General features: G+C 46.1%; 1 protein-coding gene across 1 annotated transcript in view; it reads right to left on the reverse strand.

The window, feature by feature from the left end:
- Positions 1-21,953, reverse strand: part of LOC147455184 (acid phosphatase 1-like) — a 78,898-nt gene extending 56,945 nt beyond the window's left edge. Inside the window, exons 1-2 of the mRNA XM_086514016.1 lie at positions 21,549-21,953; positions 21,136-21,345 (exon numbers count right to left, since the gene is read on the reverse strand). Of these exons, the coding sequence (XP_086370142.1) occupies positions 21,136-21,345; positions 21,549-21,916 (578 nt within the window). The 5' untranslated portion in view covers positions 21,917-21,953. The remainder of the gene's footprint in view (positions 1-21,135; positions 21,346-21,548) is intronic.
- Positions 21,954-22,162: the final 209 nt, after the last annotated feature.

Consider the following 22,162-nt stretch of genomic DNA (forward strand, 5'->3'; position numbering starts at 1 on the left):
GATGTGTCACGTGACATCCCCTCCTTTTTAAAGTGAGGTACTGGTACCGAGCTGCATGGCTTCCTTGTAGTCTGCCAACAACTCTGGATAATCCTTGAAGAACTCTTCATCTACCCACACCGCTTCATGGGTTCCTCGATCTTTGAATTTCAAAAAATACTGTCGTACTTGTTTCTTCGAACCATGGCGAAACCGATGCAACAATACTTGCTCCGGCTCCATGACTTCTGCTTCATCGATGATCTCCGGTTCTTCTTCTTCTGAAACGTCCTTTGGAGGTGTTCCCTGAAACACTTTCAACCAAGAAACATGGAAAACGTTGTGCATTGACCATGAGTTAAACAACTTCAATTTCATTGAAACCTCATTAATCTTTTTGATGATTAGAAATGGACCATACATACAAAAAGATAATTTAGGACATTTCTTTCCAACTTGCTTAAGACGTTGTTTCATAATTCGTAGATACACCCAATCTCCTTCCTTGATCGAGACCTCCTGACGATGCTTGTTAACCTGTCGAGAATAAGATTCCTGAGCCTTGCTTAGCCGAAGCTTCACACTCTCAGAAATCTCATCCAATGACTGACTCTCAGCATTGGCATCAGGCATTTGACTGACCGATCGAGTCAACAATGACTGGAATCAGCGGCCAAAAGCTGCCTCATACGGAGTTCGACCAATAGTAGAAGAGAAGGAATCATTGAGAATAGCATGTACCAATGGGAGATAGAGCTCCCATTGAAACTGCTGATCAGGAACATAAGACTTCAACACATCAAAAGCTAACTGATTATAAATTTCCGTTTGACCATCTGACTGTGGATGAAAAGCAGATAAAAAATTCAACTTTGTGGCAGTGCACGCCAAAAGTTGGACGTAAACTTAACATCCCTATCTGAAACAATGGACTTTGGCAAACCACAGAGGGGATACCAATGCTTTATGAACAATCGTGCAACATCTTGTGCAGTAACTGTGGCCTTGCAAGGAATTAACATGCAAAATTTGCTGAAACAATCAACAATAGTTAAACATTGAGTGTTCTTTGAATGCTGACTTGGTGGTAAGTTAGTCACAAAATCCATAGAGATATCCTGAAAAGGTCCCTCGAGAATAGGCAACGGAAGCAAGACACCTTGCTGCTTACCTTGAGGAGCTTTTACTTTTTGACATATAGTGCAATTTGTGACATAACTAAACACCTCTTTTCGCATTTTAGGCCAAAAGAAAAATCGTTCAACCTTTTCCAATGTGGTGTTCATACCCTTGTGCCCACCTGTGAGAGAGTCATGTGCATCATGCAATATGGCTGGCCTGAGAGAGGGCAACACACATAGACGCTGACGAAAAAATAACAATCCATCATGAATGAGATAGTTGCTGGGCCCTTGGGAAGCAAGAGCTGCAACCAATACTTACCAAACTCCGAATCTGCATACTGATTCTTCATGCTGTCAAAAGACTCACCCTGTATAGAAAATGTGGTTCTTGACTCAAGAGCCAAAATCTGTCCTTTGCGACTCAACGCATCTGCAACAGGGTTAGCTTTTCCAGGCACATACTCAATCAAACCTCCAAATTGCTCAAAAAATTGGGACCACCGTGCTTGGCGATCACTCCAATGTGCACTAGGCATAGACTGGAGCCACTTGAGGGCTTGATGATCTGTACGTACTGTAAACTCTCTACCATACAAGAAATGCTTCCAATGCTTAAGAGAGTGAATGACAGACAAAAGTTCTTTATCATAAACTGAATAATTCTTTTCCGCACTTTTGAGCTTCCGGATAAGGAAAGCTACAGGACGACCATGTTGCTGGAGCACAGCGCCTATGGCGACATTGCTCGCATCCGTCCATACCTCAAAGGGGTCATCCCAAGAGGCAAGGATAAGACACAGTGCTTCTGTCACCGCAACCTTGAGAGCTGCGAAAGCCTCAATGGCTGCCTCGAGCAAGTCTACGCGCTGACGGCGAGTCTTTACCCCTTTCAAAACATCAGTCATAGGTGCAGCAATGCGTGCAAAATTCTCTATGTGCGAACTATATGCTTGACATAAACCAAGAAAAGAACGCATGTCATATGCAGTTTTGGGCAAATCCCAATTACGAACCTGTTCCACCTTCGCGGAGTCTAGCTTGACGCCATCTGCAGAAATGATATAACCCAGATAAGTAACTTTAGTAAGAAAAAATTCAGACTTCTTAGCTGCAATGTACAACTGACACTCATTCAAACGAGTTAGTACCCTTTCAACATCTCTTTCATGTTGTTCCCACGATGCAGAAAAAATGAGAATATCATCTCAAAAGATGAACACACATACACCTACCATGTCACCGAAACGACCTACCATGAAACGATTGAACGTACCCACGGCTCTTGTCAATCCAAAAGGCATCACAATATACTCCCATTGCCGTCGCTCGGTGCGAAAGGCGGTCTTGAAAATGTCGCCTTTGAATACCCGTACCTAATGGTATCCACTTTTGAGATCGACCTTGCTGAAAACCTTTGCCCCATTGAGCATATCGAGGATATACTCAATGCGAGGCATCGGAAACTTGTTCTTGACGGTCATCTTGTTTAATGCTCTGTAATCAACACACAAACGAGACGAACCATCCTTCTTGCGAACGAACAAAATAGGGGCAGCAAAAGGACTTACACTAGGACGTATGAATCCTCTAGCCACCAACTCCGTGAGTTGTCGCTCTAACTCTTCCTCCTGTGACTTGTTCAAACAGTAGGGAGCCTTACTGACCGGCTGCGCTCCCTCCATAAGCTCGATGCGATGGTCCTCCGGCCGCTCCGGTGGAAGACGAGGTGGAAGATCATCTTGCAAAAAGAGATGTTTAAATTTCGTAAACAACTCCGAATACTTACCCGGAGCCTGAATGCTCTGGGAAACTGGGGCAGCATAGATGAATGCCGCTTGTGCTCCTCGTCGTAATTCACGCTTTACCTGTACATGCGAGATGAGAGGCAAAGAATGCAAGCCCTCCTCGGCACGAATGATGAGGGGGGAATCAGATTTGGCATGTAAAATGAGAGTGTTAGCTTCAAAATCAATGAGAGCGTTGAGTTCACGAAACCATTTTATGCCCAAAATCATCTCACATCCTGAGAGAGGAGACACCATAAATTTCCTTCGAAAAGAAGCTTGTTGAACGGTAAACATCACATCAAGGCACTCCTTCGTGATGAGAGAGTCCATACCAAGAGCAAAGCCAGACCTCGAGAGGAGATTTCTGACTAACCTCTAGGCGAGCTCTCTCAACAAGAGGGGAACTAATCACATCATGCATACTACTTGGATCAAACAATATGATGAAACGCTGTCCTTTTACATGACCATAACACTTCAAGAGAGATTCATCAATGTGTGTCAGAGTCAGAAGAAGATGCTGGTTGTGTTGTGACAGAGTTTGTGGTAGTTGTGGGTGCCTTTGGTTCTTTAGGTGGGACTGTCTTAAGATAGTTTTTCTTAATGTGACCCTTAATGTGACATTGAAAACATCTACCTTCTTTAGCATAAATCACTTGTTCTTCCGCCGTGATGTATCCCCCTATAATTCCTTGAGAAGCTTTTTCATCAGGGGTTAGCTTAGGTTTTGCAGGTGCTTTAGCTTTACCCTTAGATTCATTGTGAGAGTTCTTTTCCGAGGAATTAGAGAAAGAAGGGCTAGAAGAATTACCATTCTTATCATTCTTACCGTTCTTACCATTCTGTGTGTTCTGAGAATTCTGAGATGTCCCTTGAGAAGACTTGTTCTCCTTAGGCTTTCCCTTGTTGTGCTTCATCTCTTGGGCGAGAGCGATTGCTACCACCTTGTTGAGATCCGTGGGGTCAAAGACTTCAACGTCAAACTTGATGTATTCGTCTAACCCAAAGAGAAAAGCCTCTTTGCGCTCATCATCTGACTTGCGTAGTTGAGTGCCTAGCTGCAAAACACGGTTAGAAAAAGACATGACTGGCATACCATGTTGCTTGAGATTACGCCAATCCTCTTTCAAGCGTGCAAGGTACTAAGGTGGCACAAACCGCACCTTGAGCTTGTCTTGGAAATCAGCCCAACTAAAAGAGAGGGGCGTAAAATCGTCGGCTGCCTCTAAATGCACGGCTAGCTGTGCCTCTTGCCATGCATGGTACCAATTGATGGCATCACCGGCAAGGTACATAGCTGCCGTCAAAACTTTGCTATTTCCTGTTTTCTTCGTTGTCGCAAAATAAGCATTAAATTGATGCAACCAAGAATGAATAACTGTAGCATCCATCTTACCGTCATACTTACTGAAAGTCAACTTTTCTGTGACTGGATGGTTGAAATCCGTGTCGTGGCTTGCACCACTTGACGAACTTCCACGATCTTTGGGTGGTTCGGTCTGCGAGGCTAGGACATGGGAAATAAATTCTTGATTACGAATCTCCCTTTGAGCTTCTCGCTCAGCGTCCCTTTCTGCTTTGCGTTCTTTTTGTTCAGCGCGCTCTCGTTCGAGAGCAAGTCGATTTTCTTCTTGTTGTGCGGTCAATCTTGCGTTTCTTTTGTCGCGCTCGCGTTCTAAAGCAAGGCGCTTGTCTTCCTGTCTATCCATCATGGCTATCATTTGCTTCATCATTGCCTCCATAGGGTTTGGCGTAGATGGCGAAGGGGGAGGTTTGGAAAAATCTCCTGGTGGGGAGAATCCTTCGTCGCCTCTCTCATGCTCATCACCTGAATGCGAAGTATCCATGCCGCTTTGGGTGATGACCATGCACTATGATCTTGAGGTCTTAAGCTCGCGAGGAACTTGGGTCTTGAGGGTCTTGAGGGTCTTGAGGTTCTTGAGGTCCTTGATTCGTGAGAATCTTGGGTTCTTGAGGTTCTTGAGGTTCTTGAGGGGTTCTTTCGATTGCTAATCGCGTTGGAGAAGGATCTTCTCTTCGCCTGAGTTCTACTCCTTTCTGCGGGCGCACCCCTTGGCGGCCTTGCGCTCACACCAAGGTTGCTTTTTCCCACCTCACGTCGATTGGCCGGCCGCTAAGTGCACGGTCCGCTCTCAATGAGTGAAAAGAGACACAAGGGGAGGCTGGACAAGCCCTTCTTTCTTGGGATTTCTGTCACTCTTCAACAAAACACGATTAGGAATCACCACGCCCAAGTAAACTTGGGTTCGTGCGATCATAACAAGCAAAAAAAAATCTTGTGGTTCTTGTGGTTCTTTCCTTGAGTAATGCAGAACACTTCCAAAGCTCTGATACCAATGTAAGGTGCAGCGGAATGAATTTGTTTTTTCTCAAGATTAGTGATCTTTATTGCTCAAGGTTCCTTTTAGTTCTTAGGGAAAGAGAGAGCTTTCCGTCTTATGGAGAATGCTATGATCACGAAGAAAGTGAGTGGATTGTGCGTGCAAGTGAATGAGATTGAGAGAAGGAGAGAGAAGAGATACGACACCGAGAGGTTGTAAAACCCTCCTCCGAAGGCCCCACTCTCGTCGGCGAGAGTGGTCTACTTGATTGCACAAAAGCGTACAATGCGAATGCAATGGACTGATGCAATGGGACTATGTCGATGATGACGACAGTGATGACGACGACGGCTTCGTGGCTGAAAAACTGTGATTGTTTATGGGCTGATCTGGACCTCCTGGTATCTGCTGTCCACAAAGGCTTAGAGGCTGAAAATCCGGTAACTTCTGAGGGGCTGAAATTCCCTGTTTTGCTGAGGTTTTAGGGCTGAATAAAACGCTGGTTCTAGGGTTTTCAGGCTGCGTTTTTGGAGACTGTTACTGGCTTGGAAAACGCTGATGATCTGCTATGTTTCCAAGGTCTGGAACTGATGTAAAAACGCTGAATTTCCTGCAGTTTGAAGGCTGATTCTGGCTGCGTTTTGGGCTTGGAAACGCTGCTGATTTTCAAGGCAAAACTAGCGATGGTAGGATCTAGTTGCTGCTGCCTGTTGACGGTGAAAAACCTCCAAACTTGGTGATTGCTGGCTGGCATTAGTGCTGCTGAAAAACGCTGCTGAGGACCAGAGATAAAACGCTAGGTTTGCTGTCTTGCTGGCGATGTGGGCTTGATGAGGAAACGCCAGATAGGGGAGGTGCAAGCGAAGGATAAAAACGCTGGTTGATGGAGGGTGGTCTCGCCAAGGTAGGAGAGGTTCTTGCTAAGAGAGGGTTGGACACCTGTTGCTTGGGGAAGCCTGTTGTGCCTTTGCTCATCTGCCAATTTGTGCTAACTTGGGTTTGCTTATATATTAACTTACCCAATTTGCCCTACTGAGTACCCAACAAAAGTCACTTAATAAATAAGTGAAAAATGTCAAAAATAGGGAAAAATGGGATAAAGTCATCTCAAAAATCCCCAAACTGACTCTGATGGAAATGCTTATGCTTATGCAGTGTGCAACCAGAGGATATGCATCTACACTAAGTGACTGGGCATGCACGGTCTACGAATAGACTCACAAAAGTGCCAGATCACTTCTAATCTAACTTGACTGGACTTGACGGAAACCCTGCTATGGTGTAGCTTGTCCACGGACACATAGGGTTGGGATGTGTCACGTGACACCTTCTCAACAGGACCCCCATCAATAGACCTAGCTCAGAAACAAGCCAGCGTTTTGCACCAAGATCAGCCAGCATTTTTTGCATTGATGATTGCAATAGCCTGGCGACAGCAAGACCACAGAGAAACCCTAGCGTTAGCAGATTTCCACAAGCAGGACAGTTTTCAGCCCTAGCGTTTTTGGTTTGCAGATCAGTCTCGGCGTTTTGCAGATTCATCGCGACAGAACCTCAGTAAGCACCAGCGTTTTCAGTTTTCAGCATTTAGACACAGCAGAAGAAGTCCCGAACCTCGTAGATCTCACCTTCCCACAACAGATCCTCGCCACACGGTCAGATCTAGTGTAGTTTGCAGTTTCAGCCCGGAAAACGCAGATTTCAGCATCTGCGTTTTCAGCGCGTAGTCGTCGCATCGTCCGTCACCGACATAGAGTCAAAATTCAGCAGATAAAGATTTGCAAATTTCAGCCCTTAGCATTTTCAGATTTCAGCCCGTCTCGTTGTCGTCCTCATCGTCGTCGACATCGTCGTCAAGTCCAAGCATTGTAGAGATTTGTGCAATCAATAGTAGACCGCTCTCGCTATAGAGAGTGGGGCCTTCGGAGAAGGGTTTTGACAACATTCTGGTGTCGTATTCTTCTCTCTCTTATCTCTCAGTCTCAGCACCTTCATTCACAATGTTCACCACTTTGTTGGTGTCCATTGCACTCTCACTAAAGGAACGGAAGGCTCTCTCTTCGGAAAGTAAAAGGAACCCTTGAGCACAGTTCGGAGCACTCATCTTGAGCAAAGTTCAACATTCACTTCCGCTCCACCTAACAACCTCACTTTGAAAAGGAGGGGATGTCACATGCACATCTAAATCTGTGTACGTGGACAAGCTACTTCATGACAAGGGTTCAGTCCAGTTCAGTCAATCTAGATTAGGAAGTGTTCTGGCACATTTGTGAGTCTGTTCGTAGACCGTGCATGCATAGTTACATGGGACGGCGGGTCGGGGTCGGGACGGCAAAAGTTAGGAAACGGGGACGGGGATCGGAACGGCAAAAAAAAAAAAAGGAGTTTTTTTGGCATTTTTTGACCTACACACATGCCACACACATAGAGCATCACTTTGACCATAAATTTACACTAAATAGACCAAAGAACACGAGTCATATAGACTGAAATGTGCTAATAAAACATCGATGATCGATGGATACAAAATGAGAAGTGCATGCCACAAGGGCTCAAGAGTCAAAAAGCCTAAAGGACTTAGGACAAGCCTGAGGCCTCAAGGATAACAAAAAGTACAAAGGGCTATGTAGTAGGTAGAGTCGTAGACTCAAGAGTCTAGACTCGAGAGTCGAGTGATCAATGATCATCAAACTCAAGAAGTGCTCGCCTGCTGAATCTCCACATCGTCGTCGTAGTCGAGGTCGTCAGCAACGTATGAGGGCTCCGGCTCGGGAGGCTCGCATTGAGGCTCGAAATCCTCCTCTAGCTCCTCCAAAAGAGTATCGGCCATAGATGGATTCTCTTGTGCCATCTCCCACTCAGTGAAAGGATCTGCCTTGTGTGTGACGCTCTTGGCAAGCATGCGCAAGTTAGCGCTCACAAACACCAAATCATTGGCCCTCTGAACGCCAAGGCGATTCCTCTTCTTAGAGGCAATGTGGTTGTACACACTCCATAGTTGCTCCAAGCAACTAGTGGTACATGCTTGGCTAAGGACACGAACAGCCAAGCGCTGCAAATGTGGGCCATCTCCTCCATAGTCCTCCCACCACAAAACCGAGCCAATCTTGTTGCGATCAAGCTGTGCATCTACACATCCATAGGAGCCCTTCTTTTGCCTGTAGTTGAGTAGCTCGTCTCTAATCTTGCGCCTAATGTCACTGCTAGGCTCAAGGCGCTCCAATGCAAGCCGCCATCCTTTGCTCACCTCCTTGTCGGTCTCTTGACGCCTTCCTTGAAACTCAGGGTCAAGCACATAAGCTGCCGCATGAAGTGGAGAGTAGTATCCATTCCACCTCGACTCACACAAGCCATGAATCTCCACATACTGAACAGGGTCAGGCACAAGCTTCTCAAGTGCCTCTATCATCCGATCCATGGCTTCGTAGACTTTGCCAATGCATGGCTGCAAGCCATCCACCACTCGAAGTAGGTGTAGAATAGGCTTGACCATGGCGTCAAGAGTCTTCACCTCCTCCCACCAAGCAGCGTCGTCGGCCCATTCTCGGCATTTCAATCCTACTGCTGATGTAGACTCCCGCATGGCCTGGAACTCATCACTGAGAAAGAGGCCCCTTAAGGCTCCGCCACATGTAGACAAGCGGCCTAGCATAAGCCAATTGAGTGCAAATCTTGTCTCTGAATATTTGAGCAAAGACAAGTGGCTCCTCTTTGAGAATTCATGGCGCACTTTTTGATGGTTGAGCACAAAGGAGACAATTCGAGAGGCGTCACCAATGGTGGGTGAAATCCATGACAAGTTCCCTATGTCCTTGAGGAGGTTATTGAGGCAATGCGCCATGCAAAATGTGACATGGATGCTGGGATACATGCCCTCAATGATAGCTCCGGCTGCCCTATTTGACGCCTCTCCATCTGCAACCATACAAAGGACATTCTCCGGGCCGGTGATCTCTATGGTGCTTGTCCACTCCGCAGCAAGCATCTCGGCGGCCTTGCCACTATCGGATGCATCATGTGACTCCACAAAGTACATCTCCCCCCGAGAGTAGGCCACCACCCCGTGGATGGACCGCTTGCGGGTGTCGCTCCATCCATCTACAAGAAGAGAGACGCCATTGGTCTCCCACAAATCCTTTGTTGCTTGGGCCGCTTGCTCCACGGCAAGCTTCTCTTTGCCAAGGAGGGTGGTGCGAAGCCTCTCCGATGAAGGTGGCACATAAGAGGAGCCATATTCCCCTATTTTCATAACCATGGTTCGAAAGTATAGAGACCTATCCACACAAAATAGAGCATGTTGCGTTAGTACGGAGAGTCGAGAAATTATAACCCATTATGAATACAAAATGGAAGATTGCAATGTGCATATGCCAAGGGAAACTCACCGCGAAGCATGGAAGGCAATGTGGTCGTGGAAGAAGAATCGGGCAACCGACCTATCTACCTCTTCCTTCAATTTAGGATTCCAATTTTCGTTGAGAGTGGTTTGGCGATGCGGAAGGGAAGAGAACGGTGTAGATCCATGGCTCTTGAAGGTTCGAGAGATGTCGTCAAGGTTGGCTTCCCTTTGCTCTCGCGGTGTCGCCGTGGCGGAGGGATCAACGGCAACAAAACGGCCCCTCTTGGCCGCTTCCGCAACCTCATACACCGTGAGTTTCTCAAGAAGATCCAACCTCTTCTCGGGAGCTACATGAGGGCAAAACTTCACCTCGTGACCGGGTTCATGAAGATGGGCTCGCACGTTGTTTGAACCACCCAATCTCTTGTATGGACATAGCTTGCACGTCCATGGTCTTGCACCGCCACCTTTGCCACGCGAGCTAAAGTCGACTTCATCCCACCACGACCACGTTTGCACGGCGGGCCTCCTTCGAGAAGAAGCGGCTTGAGAAGTGGAGTTGGCTTGAGATGACATGATGGTGGAGAGACTCGAGAGGGTAGAGCTTAGAAGTTAGAAGGGTTAGAGGAGAGCTTGTGTGGAGAGAGAGTAAAGGAGAGCTTCAAAGTGGGTAGAAGAGGGAGAGGAGAGCTTCAAAGTTCAAACTTGAGCCTTGAGCTTGAGGGAAATGGAATGAGCTTGAGCCTTGAGCTTGAGGGAACTGGAATGAGCATTGAGCATTGAGACTATGAGTATTAAGAGGCCCAAGGGAGCCTTTTATAGCCTCCCAAGGGCCAAGGCTTAAAAAATATGGTAGTTGGGGCTGCACGGAGCCGTTGCAAACGGTCAAAAACGGCCACTTTTTTTAATCCGACCCCTGCCGTCCCCGTCCGGTCTGTCCGACCCCGGTCCGGCCCCCCTGCGACCCGCCCGTCCGGCCCGTTTTCCGTCCGTCCCTCGGCGTTCCCAGCCGTTCCTGTAACAAACTTGGACACTCCAAGTCAAGAATCAACCGCGACAGCACCAAATAACCACTTCAAAACAATTCACAGATCACAATAGATTTGCACTGGCCCGGCGGAGTTCCGTGCCTAGAGATATTGGCCCCAAAGACTGGCGCCCCTTTCGGTATTTCTTTTTGTATTAATCAATCATCAAAGTACAAGAGAGCGGTTAGGGTTTCACTCTCAGACTCTGCGTCCAGATGCTCCGAGAAGTGAGGCCCTCACCACTAATTTAAAGGTTACAAGGGATGCCCAAAAGCAGAGCCCCAAAAGCTTTTAAAATCAAAAGCATCAGTTCTCTCTCTCTCTTGAGAGTCTTTTCTCTTTTTTTTATAAAAAAAAAAAAGCAAAAGCAAAATTCGCGTCGCTCATCATTTTCCCAAAAAAAAAAAAAAAATTTTTTTTTTTTTTTTAATATTCCGCCTCCGCGATTTCCGGAATTTAGGGTTTGCAGGAATTTTAGGATTTCTGGCAGAAATTAGGGTTTCTGCTGTCCGCCACGTCATCACTTTGTGACATACCCCCCTCTTGAAAGCATTGTAATCGACCGCGATTACGCCTGCAAAACCGACAAAAGCCATAAACTGTCTTAGCAGACACTGACTGTTAGTACCTTCGTACTAGGAACACACATCTAGCACATGTACAAAATCGACAGTCACATCACACGACATCACAGGACATCACCAGACATCACAGGACATCACATGACATTCAACATTCATTCGGATCTTAGACCATGATTTATCGGCAATGTAGCTAGCAATCACATCTAGGTCCAATCGAGACCTCATCGATGTCCGATTGACTAACCCCTATTGCAACCATGTCTATTCGAGATCAATCAGACCAAAATGCTGCAGTCATTTCGGCTATCAGTTCCTGCACTCACAAGAAGTCAAGAACAAATCAGTATCATAATCAGGAATTCCATTTCATAAAGTCATCCAGCAGAATACTGTCAGCTCTCAGTATCCCTGAAGCTCAAAGAGACATCAGTGACTTTAGTATCAAAATCGAGGCATCTGTTGACAAAGGAGTGGAGCGACTCCCCTCTTGTGCATCCCACTGCACCAGATCTTCGGCCAAGCTGAGTTTCTGGGTTCCGTTTGGAGTAGACTATGCTAAACCAAAACATCGAGGTAAAGTTTCACAATCCGAGGAGTATCTGCTAGGTCCTCCTCCTCCATCCACTTCGCATCAAATGCAGGAAAGTTCTTGAACTTAACCAAGAACCGCCTTCGGACTTTACCTTTCTTCGTATCATTATGTGCCAAAATCTGTTCAGGAACAAGGATCTCCTCGTTTTCTTCCACTTCGGGTTGCTCATCAGGCTCCCCATCATCAGGCACATCACCTTTAAAAGGTTTCAAGAGATTCACATGAAATGCATTGTGAATCCTCCAAGTATCTGGCAGTTCCAATCGGAAGGAGACATTATTTTTCTTGTCAGTAATCTGGAAAGGTCCGTAGTATCACATACTAAGCTTTGGAAAAAGCCTCTCCTTTCCCTTTTTCTTTCTTAGGCGTGCCTTCTCAAAAGTAAGAGCACCCAATCATCCTCCTTCAGTTTCCAGTCGCGACGATGGCGATCCGCTGCCTTTTTCTGTCGTTCTTGAGACTTCTGTAAAGTCTCGTGAACCTTGGCAAAAGCCGTATCCAAATCTCGCGAATATTCATCCGCTTCAAATTTCTAATCTTTCGTGCTCAGGAAGGATGGAACCTTCGCAGCAGTTTCAACAATCTCTCATGGCGTCTTCCCCGTCGAAGAGTGTATCGTGTTATTGTAGGCAAATTCCACCAAAGGTAAGTTCTTTTCCCATTGAGTCTTCTGATGCGAGATACAAGACTTCAATAAATCTAAAATCACTGAATTGGCAATCTCAAATTGCCCGTCAGTCTGCAAGTGGAACGATGACGAGAACTGCAACCGCGTCCCAATGTTCTCCCAAATTGCCTTCCAAAACAAACTCATAAATCTGGGGTCTCTGTCAGAGACAATCGTCTCAGGCGTGCCATGTAATCGGAAAATCATCGTGATCATTCTGTATTCTCGGGAGAAAAAAAAATGAAATCCATTTCAATATTTTCCCAGGGGCGGGTGGGTGGGTATGGGTAAAGGCTGTAACAATCCCTGTGCCTTATGCCTGTCAAACTTGACCTTCTAGCATACCAAGCAACTGCGCACAAACTCTTCCACATCCTTCTTCAGTCTCCGCCAAAAGAAATCTCTCTCTACCCCTTTCATGGTGGTAGCAATGCTGCGGTGACCCGTAAAAGGTGGAAAGTGGCAATCAATCATAACCTTTTCCCTCAACGGCTGTGTAACGCACAACATAGTCTTTTTCATCAAGTAGCCTTCCCGAAGGGAGTATCCAGCTACTGTCTCCCCATCCCGTATCCGTGTGAAAATATCTGCAAAATCTGTATCTGTGGCACACTGATCGACCATATAATCGAAGCTCCTATCATGTATCGCGGAAATAGCCAGAACCAACGGTTTCCGAGACAAAGCATCTGCCACCACATTCTTCTGTCCCTGCACATGGACAATCTGGAAGTGAAACTGTGACAAGATGTTCGCCCACCGCATCTGCTTTTCCGAAAGCTGCTTCTGTGACAAGAAGTAGCGCAAACTCTGATGGTCTGTAAAGACAATAAAATCCGCTCCGAGTAGGTAATGCCGCCACTGAGTAAGAGCATGGATAACCGCCAAAAGCTCTTTCTCATAAATCTGTGCTGTCATCTCCGGTCTAGAGAACAAACGGCTCTCGTAAGCTATGACATGGCCTTCTTGCATCAAGACCGCACCCAGACTACGACCACAAGCATCACAATATACTTCGAATGACTTCTGCAAGTCCGGCAAAGTCAAAATAGGTCCCGTAGTCAATTTCTCTTTCAATGTCTGAAAGGCAGTCACCTCTGTGGGTCCCCACGAAAAAGGTACTCCTTTCTGTGTCAAGATATGCAAAGGGGAAGCAACCTCTGCAAACTTTCGTATGAACCGCCTGTAGTATGAACATAGTCCCAAGAAGCTTCTAACTTCATGGACATTCCTCAAATCGGGCCAATCACGGATAGTCTCTATCTTGGCCGGGTCCATTTGCACTCCTGTTGTGTTGCTGACACAATGTGTTCCAAAAAGTGTATCCATGGTAGGAAAAAATTCACTTTTCTTTGCATTAATCACTAGCGTGTGATCTCGTAATGCCTAAAAGACTTGAAGCAGATGATCTCTGTGTTCTGCCTCATTCTTCGAGAAAACAATGATGTCGTCAAAGAAAGTGCCAACAAATAGCCTGTACTCTCGAAAAATCCTGTCCATCATCCGGTTAAATGTCGCAGGAGCATTGGTTAAGCCAAAAGGCATCACCAAAAACTCAAATAACCCAAAAGTCGTCCGAAAAGCTGTCTTGTAGACATCTCCTGGCGCTATCCTGATCTGATGATATCCACTCTTCAAGTCAATCCTGCTAAAGCACGAGGATCCCTGTAACCTGTCGAGTATATCATCGATCCTAGGAATCGGAAATCTGTTCTTGATGGTGATTTCGTTGAGAGTGCTATAATCGATGCACATTCTCCAAGATCTGTCTTTCTTCAAAATCAACAACACTGGAGAGCAATACGGTGAAGTACTAAGCTGGACAAGACCCTTTTCCAAGAGGTCTTTCACTGAGTTCATAATCTTTTCATTCTGTACTCGGCTCACACAATAAGGTGGCCGATTCGGTGGTGTGCTTCCAGATATTAGATCAATGGTATGATCTTCAGGCCCTCTCAAAAGCAATCGGCATGAGCGTGGAGAAAAAAATCTTGGCGTTCTTTTCTTCAGGTCAAAACATATTCAACTTTTATCCATGGTTCAGTTCTCCCAAAAGAATGAGTAAGAAAACTGAAGTTCATCAAGTACAATCTCTAAGCCCTTCATTTATCAAAGTCGCTTTCTCGGCCCGGTAGTCAACCACGGCGTAGTTCTTGTGGTACCAAGGGATCCCGAGTAGAACGTCACTCACGTGCCCTGAACACCCCTGTCATTGCAAACGAAGTTTGCCAATGCTCGGTGTAATGGCAACATCCCATCTGGGTGCCAGTCGAACTACCTCCGCCTGTGGCGTCAGTCTGTCGGGCGTAGTTCCAAATCGAGCCGCCAATTCCAAGTGAAAAGAAGTTGGCCTTGGCTCCTTCAAAAGAGCTTCCTGATCCTTCACTTTGCCCCAAAAAAAAACGGCAAAGTTTGTACTTTCATTCATTTGATTCGGTGCAAGTCCCACGCCATGTGGTACCAGTTCTGCTTTTCTATCTGCCTTTTCTGCCACATTCCTCAGCTGCTCTCGAACTCTCAGACCTGTCGTCGTCTTTATCATTCTGTTCTTTCTGTGCCTTATCAGGGCACTTTGCGGAAATATGTCCATGTTTCCCGCATCCAAAGCACTTCCCCTCTCTGATGAAGCGAGCTCTCTCCTCAGGAGTAAGCTTGGGTCGTGCATCCTTTTTTTTTTCTCTGGGTTGCTCTTTTTCATTCTACTTTCATTCCCAGAAGTCTGTTTGGCTCGTTGTGTCATGGCCTCATCTGTGGGGTAGGTCAGACTGCCAGAGTGAATGGCAAAGCCCCGCTTCGCATGACTCATCAACTCCTGAATAGAAGCTGACTTCTGTTCCAAGCAGTGATCTCGGATCTCTGTAGGTAGACCCAAGGTAAACCGCTCAATTTGTTCTCTGAACGAGATCTTCTTGAATGAAGAGGCGGGTAGAAAAGAGCTCCAGAATCTTTCACAATAAGAATTCACTGTATCGCTCTTGGTCATCCGGAGATGGTTCCAAGCAGCTCGTATATCTCGCTCAAACTCTTGAGTCAACCAAGAAGAAATAAAAAGCCTCTTGAATTTCAGCCATGTAACTGGCACAGTCTTGCTTAATAGAAGCGTGGACCACCAAGTACGAGCATTCCCCTCAGAGTAAGAGGCAGCTCTCCGAATCTTGGAGTGCTCTGAATAGCGTCCTCCCGCGAAAGCGATGTCAAACTACTGTATAAAAGACAAAGCCTTCGAAGCATCTGAGTATCCTGAAAAGTATCAAACTTGATCGAGTGGCCACCTTCCTTAAACTCTCGGACTTTCTTGCTTTTATCTTCGAGAAAGTCATACTGGTTGGCTTTGTAAAAATTCTTCTTGTTCGCATAAAACTTTCCGTCATCGGAATCTGAGCTGTCTGTAGACGAGTCCTCAAGAGAACTGTCAGTCTCTGGGCGAGATGTAGCCTTCTTTGCCTTTTTCTTGCCCGTTCCGAAGCTTTGTGTCTTGCTTCGCTTTTTGCTTTTTTTTTGTCTTCTTCGCTCTAATCCGAGGAGCTAGAAGAACTGTCAGAAGAAGAAGAAGAAGAACTGGGTACTCCTTCAAATCGAACACGCTTCTTCCGTTTCTTTGCTTTGTCGAATGTCGACTGACGACCCAAATATCCCGGGAAGTCAGTACCTTTGTTCTGCTTTTTGCCGTGCTTTTTGCCGTGCTTTTTGCCTTTCTTTTGCACGTCGAAAAGCTGAGCAATCCGTGCATCAACCACGTTCTCCAGTTCCTTCTCCGTATATTTCTTGGAGGTAGAAGGTTTCTTGAGAGCGGGTTTCGGGAGTGGTGTTGTGGTTCTCTGCCACTCCATCTGTACCTCTTTCAAAGAGGTCTGGTTCATATATTTTACCATCTTCGGGTCCTTGGCAAAATTGAGCATCATCTTTGTTGCATCGCCAATCAATTGACGACGCTCCATCTCTGTTTGCTCCGCCTGAGTAGGCCGAGGCGGGCCATACTCTCTGTCTGAATCTTCGTTGTGATCCCAGCCCGCATCTCCAGATGCAGAGGGAGTCGACTGATCATTGCCTGAAGCCATAGGTGCCGCGGAAAAAAAATTCGGGGATCGGATTTCCCGTAGAAGAGAAATCGGCCGTGCTCTGATACCACTGTAACAAACTTGGACACTCCAAGTCAAGAATCAACCGCGACAGCACCAAATAACCACTTCAAAACAATTCACAGATCACAATAGATTTGCACTGGCCCGGCGGAGTTCCGTGCCTAGAGATATTGGCCCCAAAGACTGGCGCCCCTTTCGGTATTTCTTTTTGTATTAATCAATCATCAAAGTACAAGAGAGCGGTTAGGGTTTCACTCTCAGACTCTGCGTCCAGATGCTCCGAGAAGTGAGGCCCTCACCACTAATTTAAAGGTTACAAGGGATGCCCAAAAGCAGAGCCCCAAAAGCTTTTAAAATCAAAAGCATCAGTTCTCTCTCTCTCTTGAGAGTCTTTTCTCTTTTTTTTATAAAAAAAAAAAAGCAAAAGCAAAATTCGCGTCGCTCATCATTTTCCCAAAAAAAAAAAAAAAAAAAATTTTTTTTTTTTTTTTAATATTCCGCCTCCGCGATTTCCGGAATTTAGGGTTTGCAGGAATTTTAGGATTTCTGGCAGAAATTAGGGTTTCTGCTGTCCGCCACGTCATCACTTTGTGACAGTTCCCGGCCCGGTTACGGCCGTTCCCCGGCCCTAGGGCCCGTCCCGTGTAACTATGCGTGCATGTCCAGACACTTAGAGTAGATGCATATCCTTTGGTTGCACACAGCATGATCATCAGATTACCATCAGAACCCATCAGGAGCATTTTTACAGTGCTTAGACCTATTTTCCCTATTTTAGCCAATTTTCACTTATTATTTTTAAGTGACTTTTGTAGGGAACTAGGTAGGGAAATTTTGATAAGCAAGTACATAAGAAACCTAGCGCTAGCACTTTTTGGCAGAAGAGGCAGCAGAAACAAGAGTTCAATAGGCACCTCCTCAGCAAGACTCCCCCCATCAACATACCTAGCATTTTAGCCAAGCAGAAGCCTAGCGTTTTCATCCACAATCAAGCCTTGGCGTTTTGCATTTGACTCCCCCCATCAGCATACCTAGCATTTTAGCCAAGCAGAAGCCTAGCGTTTTCATCCACAATCAAGCCTTGGCGTTTTGCATTGCAGATCAGCCCCGGCGACAGTAGGACCAGCAAAAGCCTAGCGTTTTTGCAACAGACCCCCAATTCAGCCAGGCGTTTTTGGAGCAACATAGCAGATCAGTGTTTTGCAGTTCCATCGCCACAGAACCAAGAATAGCACCAGCGTTTTCACTTTTCAGTGTGTAGACACTGTACCGCATCCCCCAAACCTCACAAATCTCACCTTTTCGCAGCAAATCCTCACCGCACGGTCAAATCAACGAGCGTTTGCAGTTTAAACCCAGAAAACGCAGATTTCGGCATCTGCATTTTCAGCACGTCGTCGTCGCATCATCGTCATCGCCGTCGCCACAAACATAGAGTCAGAATACAGCAGATAAAGATTTGCAGATTTCAGCCCGTCTCGTTGTCGTCCTCATCGTCGTCGACATCGTCGGCAAGTCCCAAGCATTGTAGAGATTTGTGCAATCAATAGTAGACCGCTCTCGCCATAGAGAGTGGGGCCTTCGGAGGAGGGTTTGACAACATTCTAGTGTCGTATTCTTCTCTCTATATCTCTCAGTCTCATGCACCTTCATTCACAGGGTTCACCACTTTGTTTGTGTCCATTGCACTCTCTCACTAAAGGAACGGAAGGCTCTCCCTTCCATAAGTAAAAGGAACCCTTGAGCATAGTTCAGAGCACTCATCTTGAGCAAAGTTCAACATTCACATCCGCTGCACCTTACATCTTTGCCTTTTTCTTGCCCTTTCCAAAGCTTTGCTTTTTGCTTCGCTTTTTGCCCTTTCTATCCTCCTCGCTCGAGTCAAAAGACCTAGAAGAAATGTCGGAAGAAGAGGAAGAAGAAGAACTGGGTAGTCCTTCAAAGCGTACACGCTTCTTCTGCTTTCTTGCAGATGCAAAAGAAGATTGACGGCCCAAATAACCAGGGTAGTAAGTCCCTGCTTTTTCAATTGCTTTTTGGATTGATTCCTCGTGTCCAAAAGCTGACTGATTTGAGTCTGAACCACCTCTTGAAGTTCTTGTTTTGTAAACATCCTCGGAGAAGGAGGTTTCTTGATTGCCGGTCGGATTGGTGGTTCGGTGGCTTTCTGCCATTGAGTGTGCACTTCAACGATGGATTGCTGAGACAAAAATTTTGCAAACTGAGGGTCTTTCGCAAATTTAATCATCTGCTTTGTACACTCGTCAACCTGCTATCGACGCTGCATCTCTTGCAGCTCGTACTGAGTAGGCCAAGGCGGCCCGTACTCTTCCTCTGTTAATTCGTTTAAATCTCTTGCGTGGTCTCCTCTCGCCTCAGCGGATGCAGAAGAAGTCAACTGATTCTTTTCGGAGTCCATAAGTGTCGCGAGATAAGGAATCGGATTTCCCGATACAAGAGAAATTGGTCGTGCTCAGATACCCCTGTAACAAGCTTGGACACCCCAAGTCAAGATTCTACCGAGACACAGCAGAGATTCACTTCAAACTTAGTCACAGATCACAAGAAAAGTAGACACGGCCCGGTGTAGTTCCGTGCTAAGAGATATTGGCCCCAAAGACTGGCACCCCTTTCAGTATTTATTTTTATATTAATCTTTGAGCAAAGTACAACTGAGGCCACGGGTGCTCGCTCTCAGACTCTCTGTCCAGATGCTCTGGGAAGTGAGCCCCTAAGGCCACTTATAAACATTACAAAGGGTTGCTAAAAGCAAAGCCCCAAAAGCATCTTAAAATCAAAAGCCATAATCTCCAAAAGCAACTGGTCAAAAGCTCTCATCATAACGTGCGGAAAATCCATACACTGCCACCGCAAAAAGCGGGAAGTCCGTACGCTGCTGCCAAGTCAGTGCGTATTGCAGAAATCCGTACAACCACGTCAGCCTGTCGGCGCATTTTCCGAGCGTTTGTACTGGCTTCCATGTCAGCATGCATGTGTGCGTGTGTGCACCTAGGTGGCTCTGCCACGTCACCAATTTGTGACAGGTAAACTCTCCACCCTTGTCAGACTGCAAAGAAAGTGCTTCTCACCGGAAGTGATTACACTCTATGCTCGAGCATTGTCCACGCCATCTCCAGCACAATCCTACTCTTCAGCTCCACAACTCCATTCTCTGACGGTGATCCAATATTCGCAAGCTCTTATTTGATGCCTTGGTCTACACAAAACTGTATAAAAGCATTGGAGGTAAACTCTCCACCCGAATAGTTTTCAACTCTTTGCTGGACTCCTTCTCCACAAGTGTACGCCACTTCATGAAAATCTCGAAAGCCTCATTCTTGTGCTTATAAAGTATACCCAAGTTAAGAGGCTAAAATCATCCACCAACAACATAAAATAAAGAGCTCTACCCAATGAAGAAGTCTCCATAGGTCCACAAAGATAGGTGTAAACCAACTCCAAAACTGCAGTAGCTCGATGTGTAGAGTGCATGGGTATAGCGTCTCTATGCCACTTCCACGAATACATGAAGTTAATTGTCCTTGCTTACTCCCAACATCTGGTAAGCCTTATATTATATGATCACGAAAAGCATGACGAAGAACATCAACATTCAAATGGCCTAAGATAATGCCAACGATCACATGTAACCAAAGAAAGAGCTCGAGCCTATAGAGACCTTGCTCAACCGTGCCCCCTCTAACCTCCTTACCAAAGTCTAATCGTGTTGGGTGCTGCATCCTCCATGAAAACCACCAACTTGCACACTTTGTGCACCAACGTGAGATGGAAACCCAACTTTGGAGCATAGAGTACCTTGGAGGTGTGCATACCCCCTCTACCATCTAGAATGAACTCCATGGTACCCTTGGCGTGAGCACGAATTTCCGATTTGTCGCCAATGAAAATAAACCCTTTGTGTAGTTGCATGTTGGATACCAGATCGTGACCCTACTTTTTGAATTTCCATCCGTTTCCCAAATCGAGACTCAAAATACTCACTTTTTAATCTTGTGGGGTTTAAAAGAAAATGCATTGATGCATTTGTCAAAAAGTGCCACTACATGATTGCTTTGCTTGTGCCATTCTCTAGAAAACCTGGCACATTACATTATTTATGTGTTGATTGCTTTTGTGGCTTATACATTGCAACAATTGTGGAGATAAAGGCTATTGTTGGCAAAGTGTCCAAAGCAGGTTGGGGAGGCTTCTACTTTTTTGGTTGCAGTAAAGGCCCCAACCTTTGTTCATTTGGAGATGCTATCTTCAGGCCCCAACCCTTGTTCATTTGGAGATGCTAGCTTCATAGACTTGTCCAGGGACATTGGAGGTTGAGACAGCTCTTGCAGTTTGAGATTCTTAAAGTTGGATCCTATCATACTAGTTAGTGGTCTATGTAGGATGTAACTGAGTCAGACACCATTACGATCGAAAACATGTTGCTAACAAGTTTTTTCAAAAAACTATGGAATATGTGATTGCTTTGCATTCACTTCATGATGGGATTTATCCCATATATGAAGCTTGAACTGTTAAAAAAATTTGTGCATCATCTGCACAACACTGGCTGAACAATCAAAAAGCTGAAACAGATGGATTAGTTGGAAGTACCTCAAGATTAAGCCTTCCCAGCCACTGTAGCCTGCATTCAGAAGATTTGCAATCGTAGCATTGCGCTTATCCTCACTTCTACCTGTCAGAAAGAATACGCTGAATCCCAAGTTTTTGAGTGTATTGAAAAGGTTCAGTGTCGCAGGGAGAGCAGGGGCCGCAGCTTCACTAATCCAAGCATTGAAAAGGGTGTCATTGTAAGCCTCGACTCTGTAAACGAGCAAAAGGCGACAATTACTCACATGGATCATTAAATACTACGGTGCATGTCCAAACATTCTCTCTCTCTCTCTCTCTCTCTCTCTCTCTCTCTCTCTCTCTCTCTCTCTCTCTCTCTGTGTGTGTGTGTGTGTGTGTGTGTGTGTGTGTGTGTGTGTGTGTGTGTGTGGCGAATAGATCAGAGCAGAGCATACCCGAAACGGTGCTCGGCATAGTATGGAGCGTTGGAAAGGCTGGTTTCGTCGATATCAAGCACCCAGGCGTTGTAAGAAAAAGCAGGAGAGGAGGCGGAAGAGGAGGAATTGAAGACAAGATAAGCGAAGGAAAGGGCTTGCTGAAGGGCCTCCCGCGAGTCCTCTTGATAAGCGTCGCCGGACATGTAGGAGGCCACGTATGATTCACAGGCCTCCGGCACCACCGTCCAGTCACGCACGTTGTTCACCTCCACGTTGAAGCGCCAGCTATAGCATAACGGCTGCCTATACGAGGCAGCTGCTCCCGCCGAGCTGCATGCAGCGCCCACCACCACCACTATCAGCAGCTTCAGCAACGGAGACGCCATTGACAAACGACGACGCTGTTTATCCGACGAGTTTCGAACTCAAGACGTGTCTTGAGGAACATATTATTACCTTGATTATCTTTATCTAAGATTGATTCATTCGGAGCAACGCTAGCTATGCCATGTGGCCACATGTGATTGGCCACATGATGTAGAGAGAGAGAGAGAGAGGAAGAGAGAGGGTGGACAAAGCAATGGCAATGGTTTTTTAAAAAAGAGATCGAAAAGCGGGCAGCCAGCACCTCT

The sequence above is a fragment of the Adiantum capillus-veneris genome, chromosome 6, assembly GCF_014529385.1.
Source record: "Adiantum capillus-veneris isolate H3 chromosome 6, ASM1452938v2, whole genome shotgun sequence".
NCBI classification, from domain to species: domain Eukaryota; kingdom Viridiplantae; phylum Streptophyta; class Polypodiopsida; order Polypodiales; family Pteridaceae; genus Adiantum; species Adiantum capillus-veneris.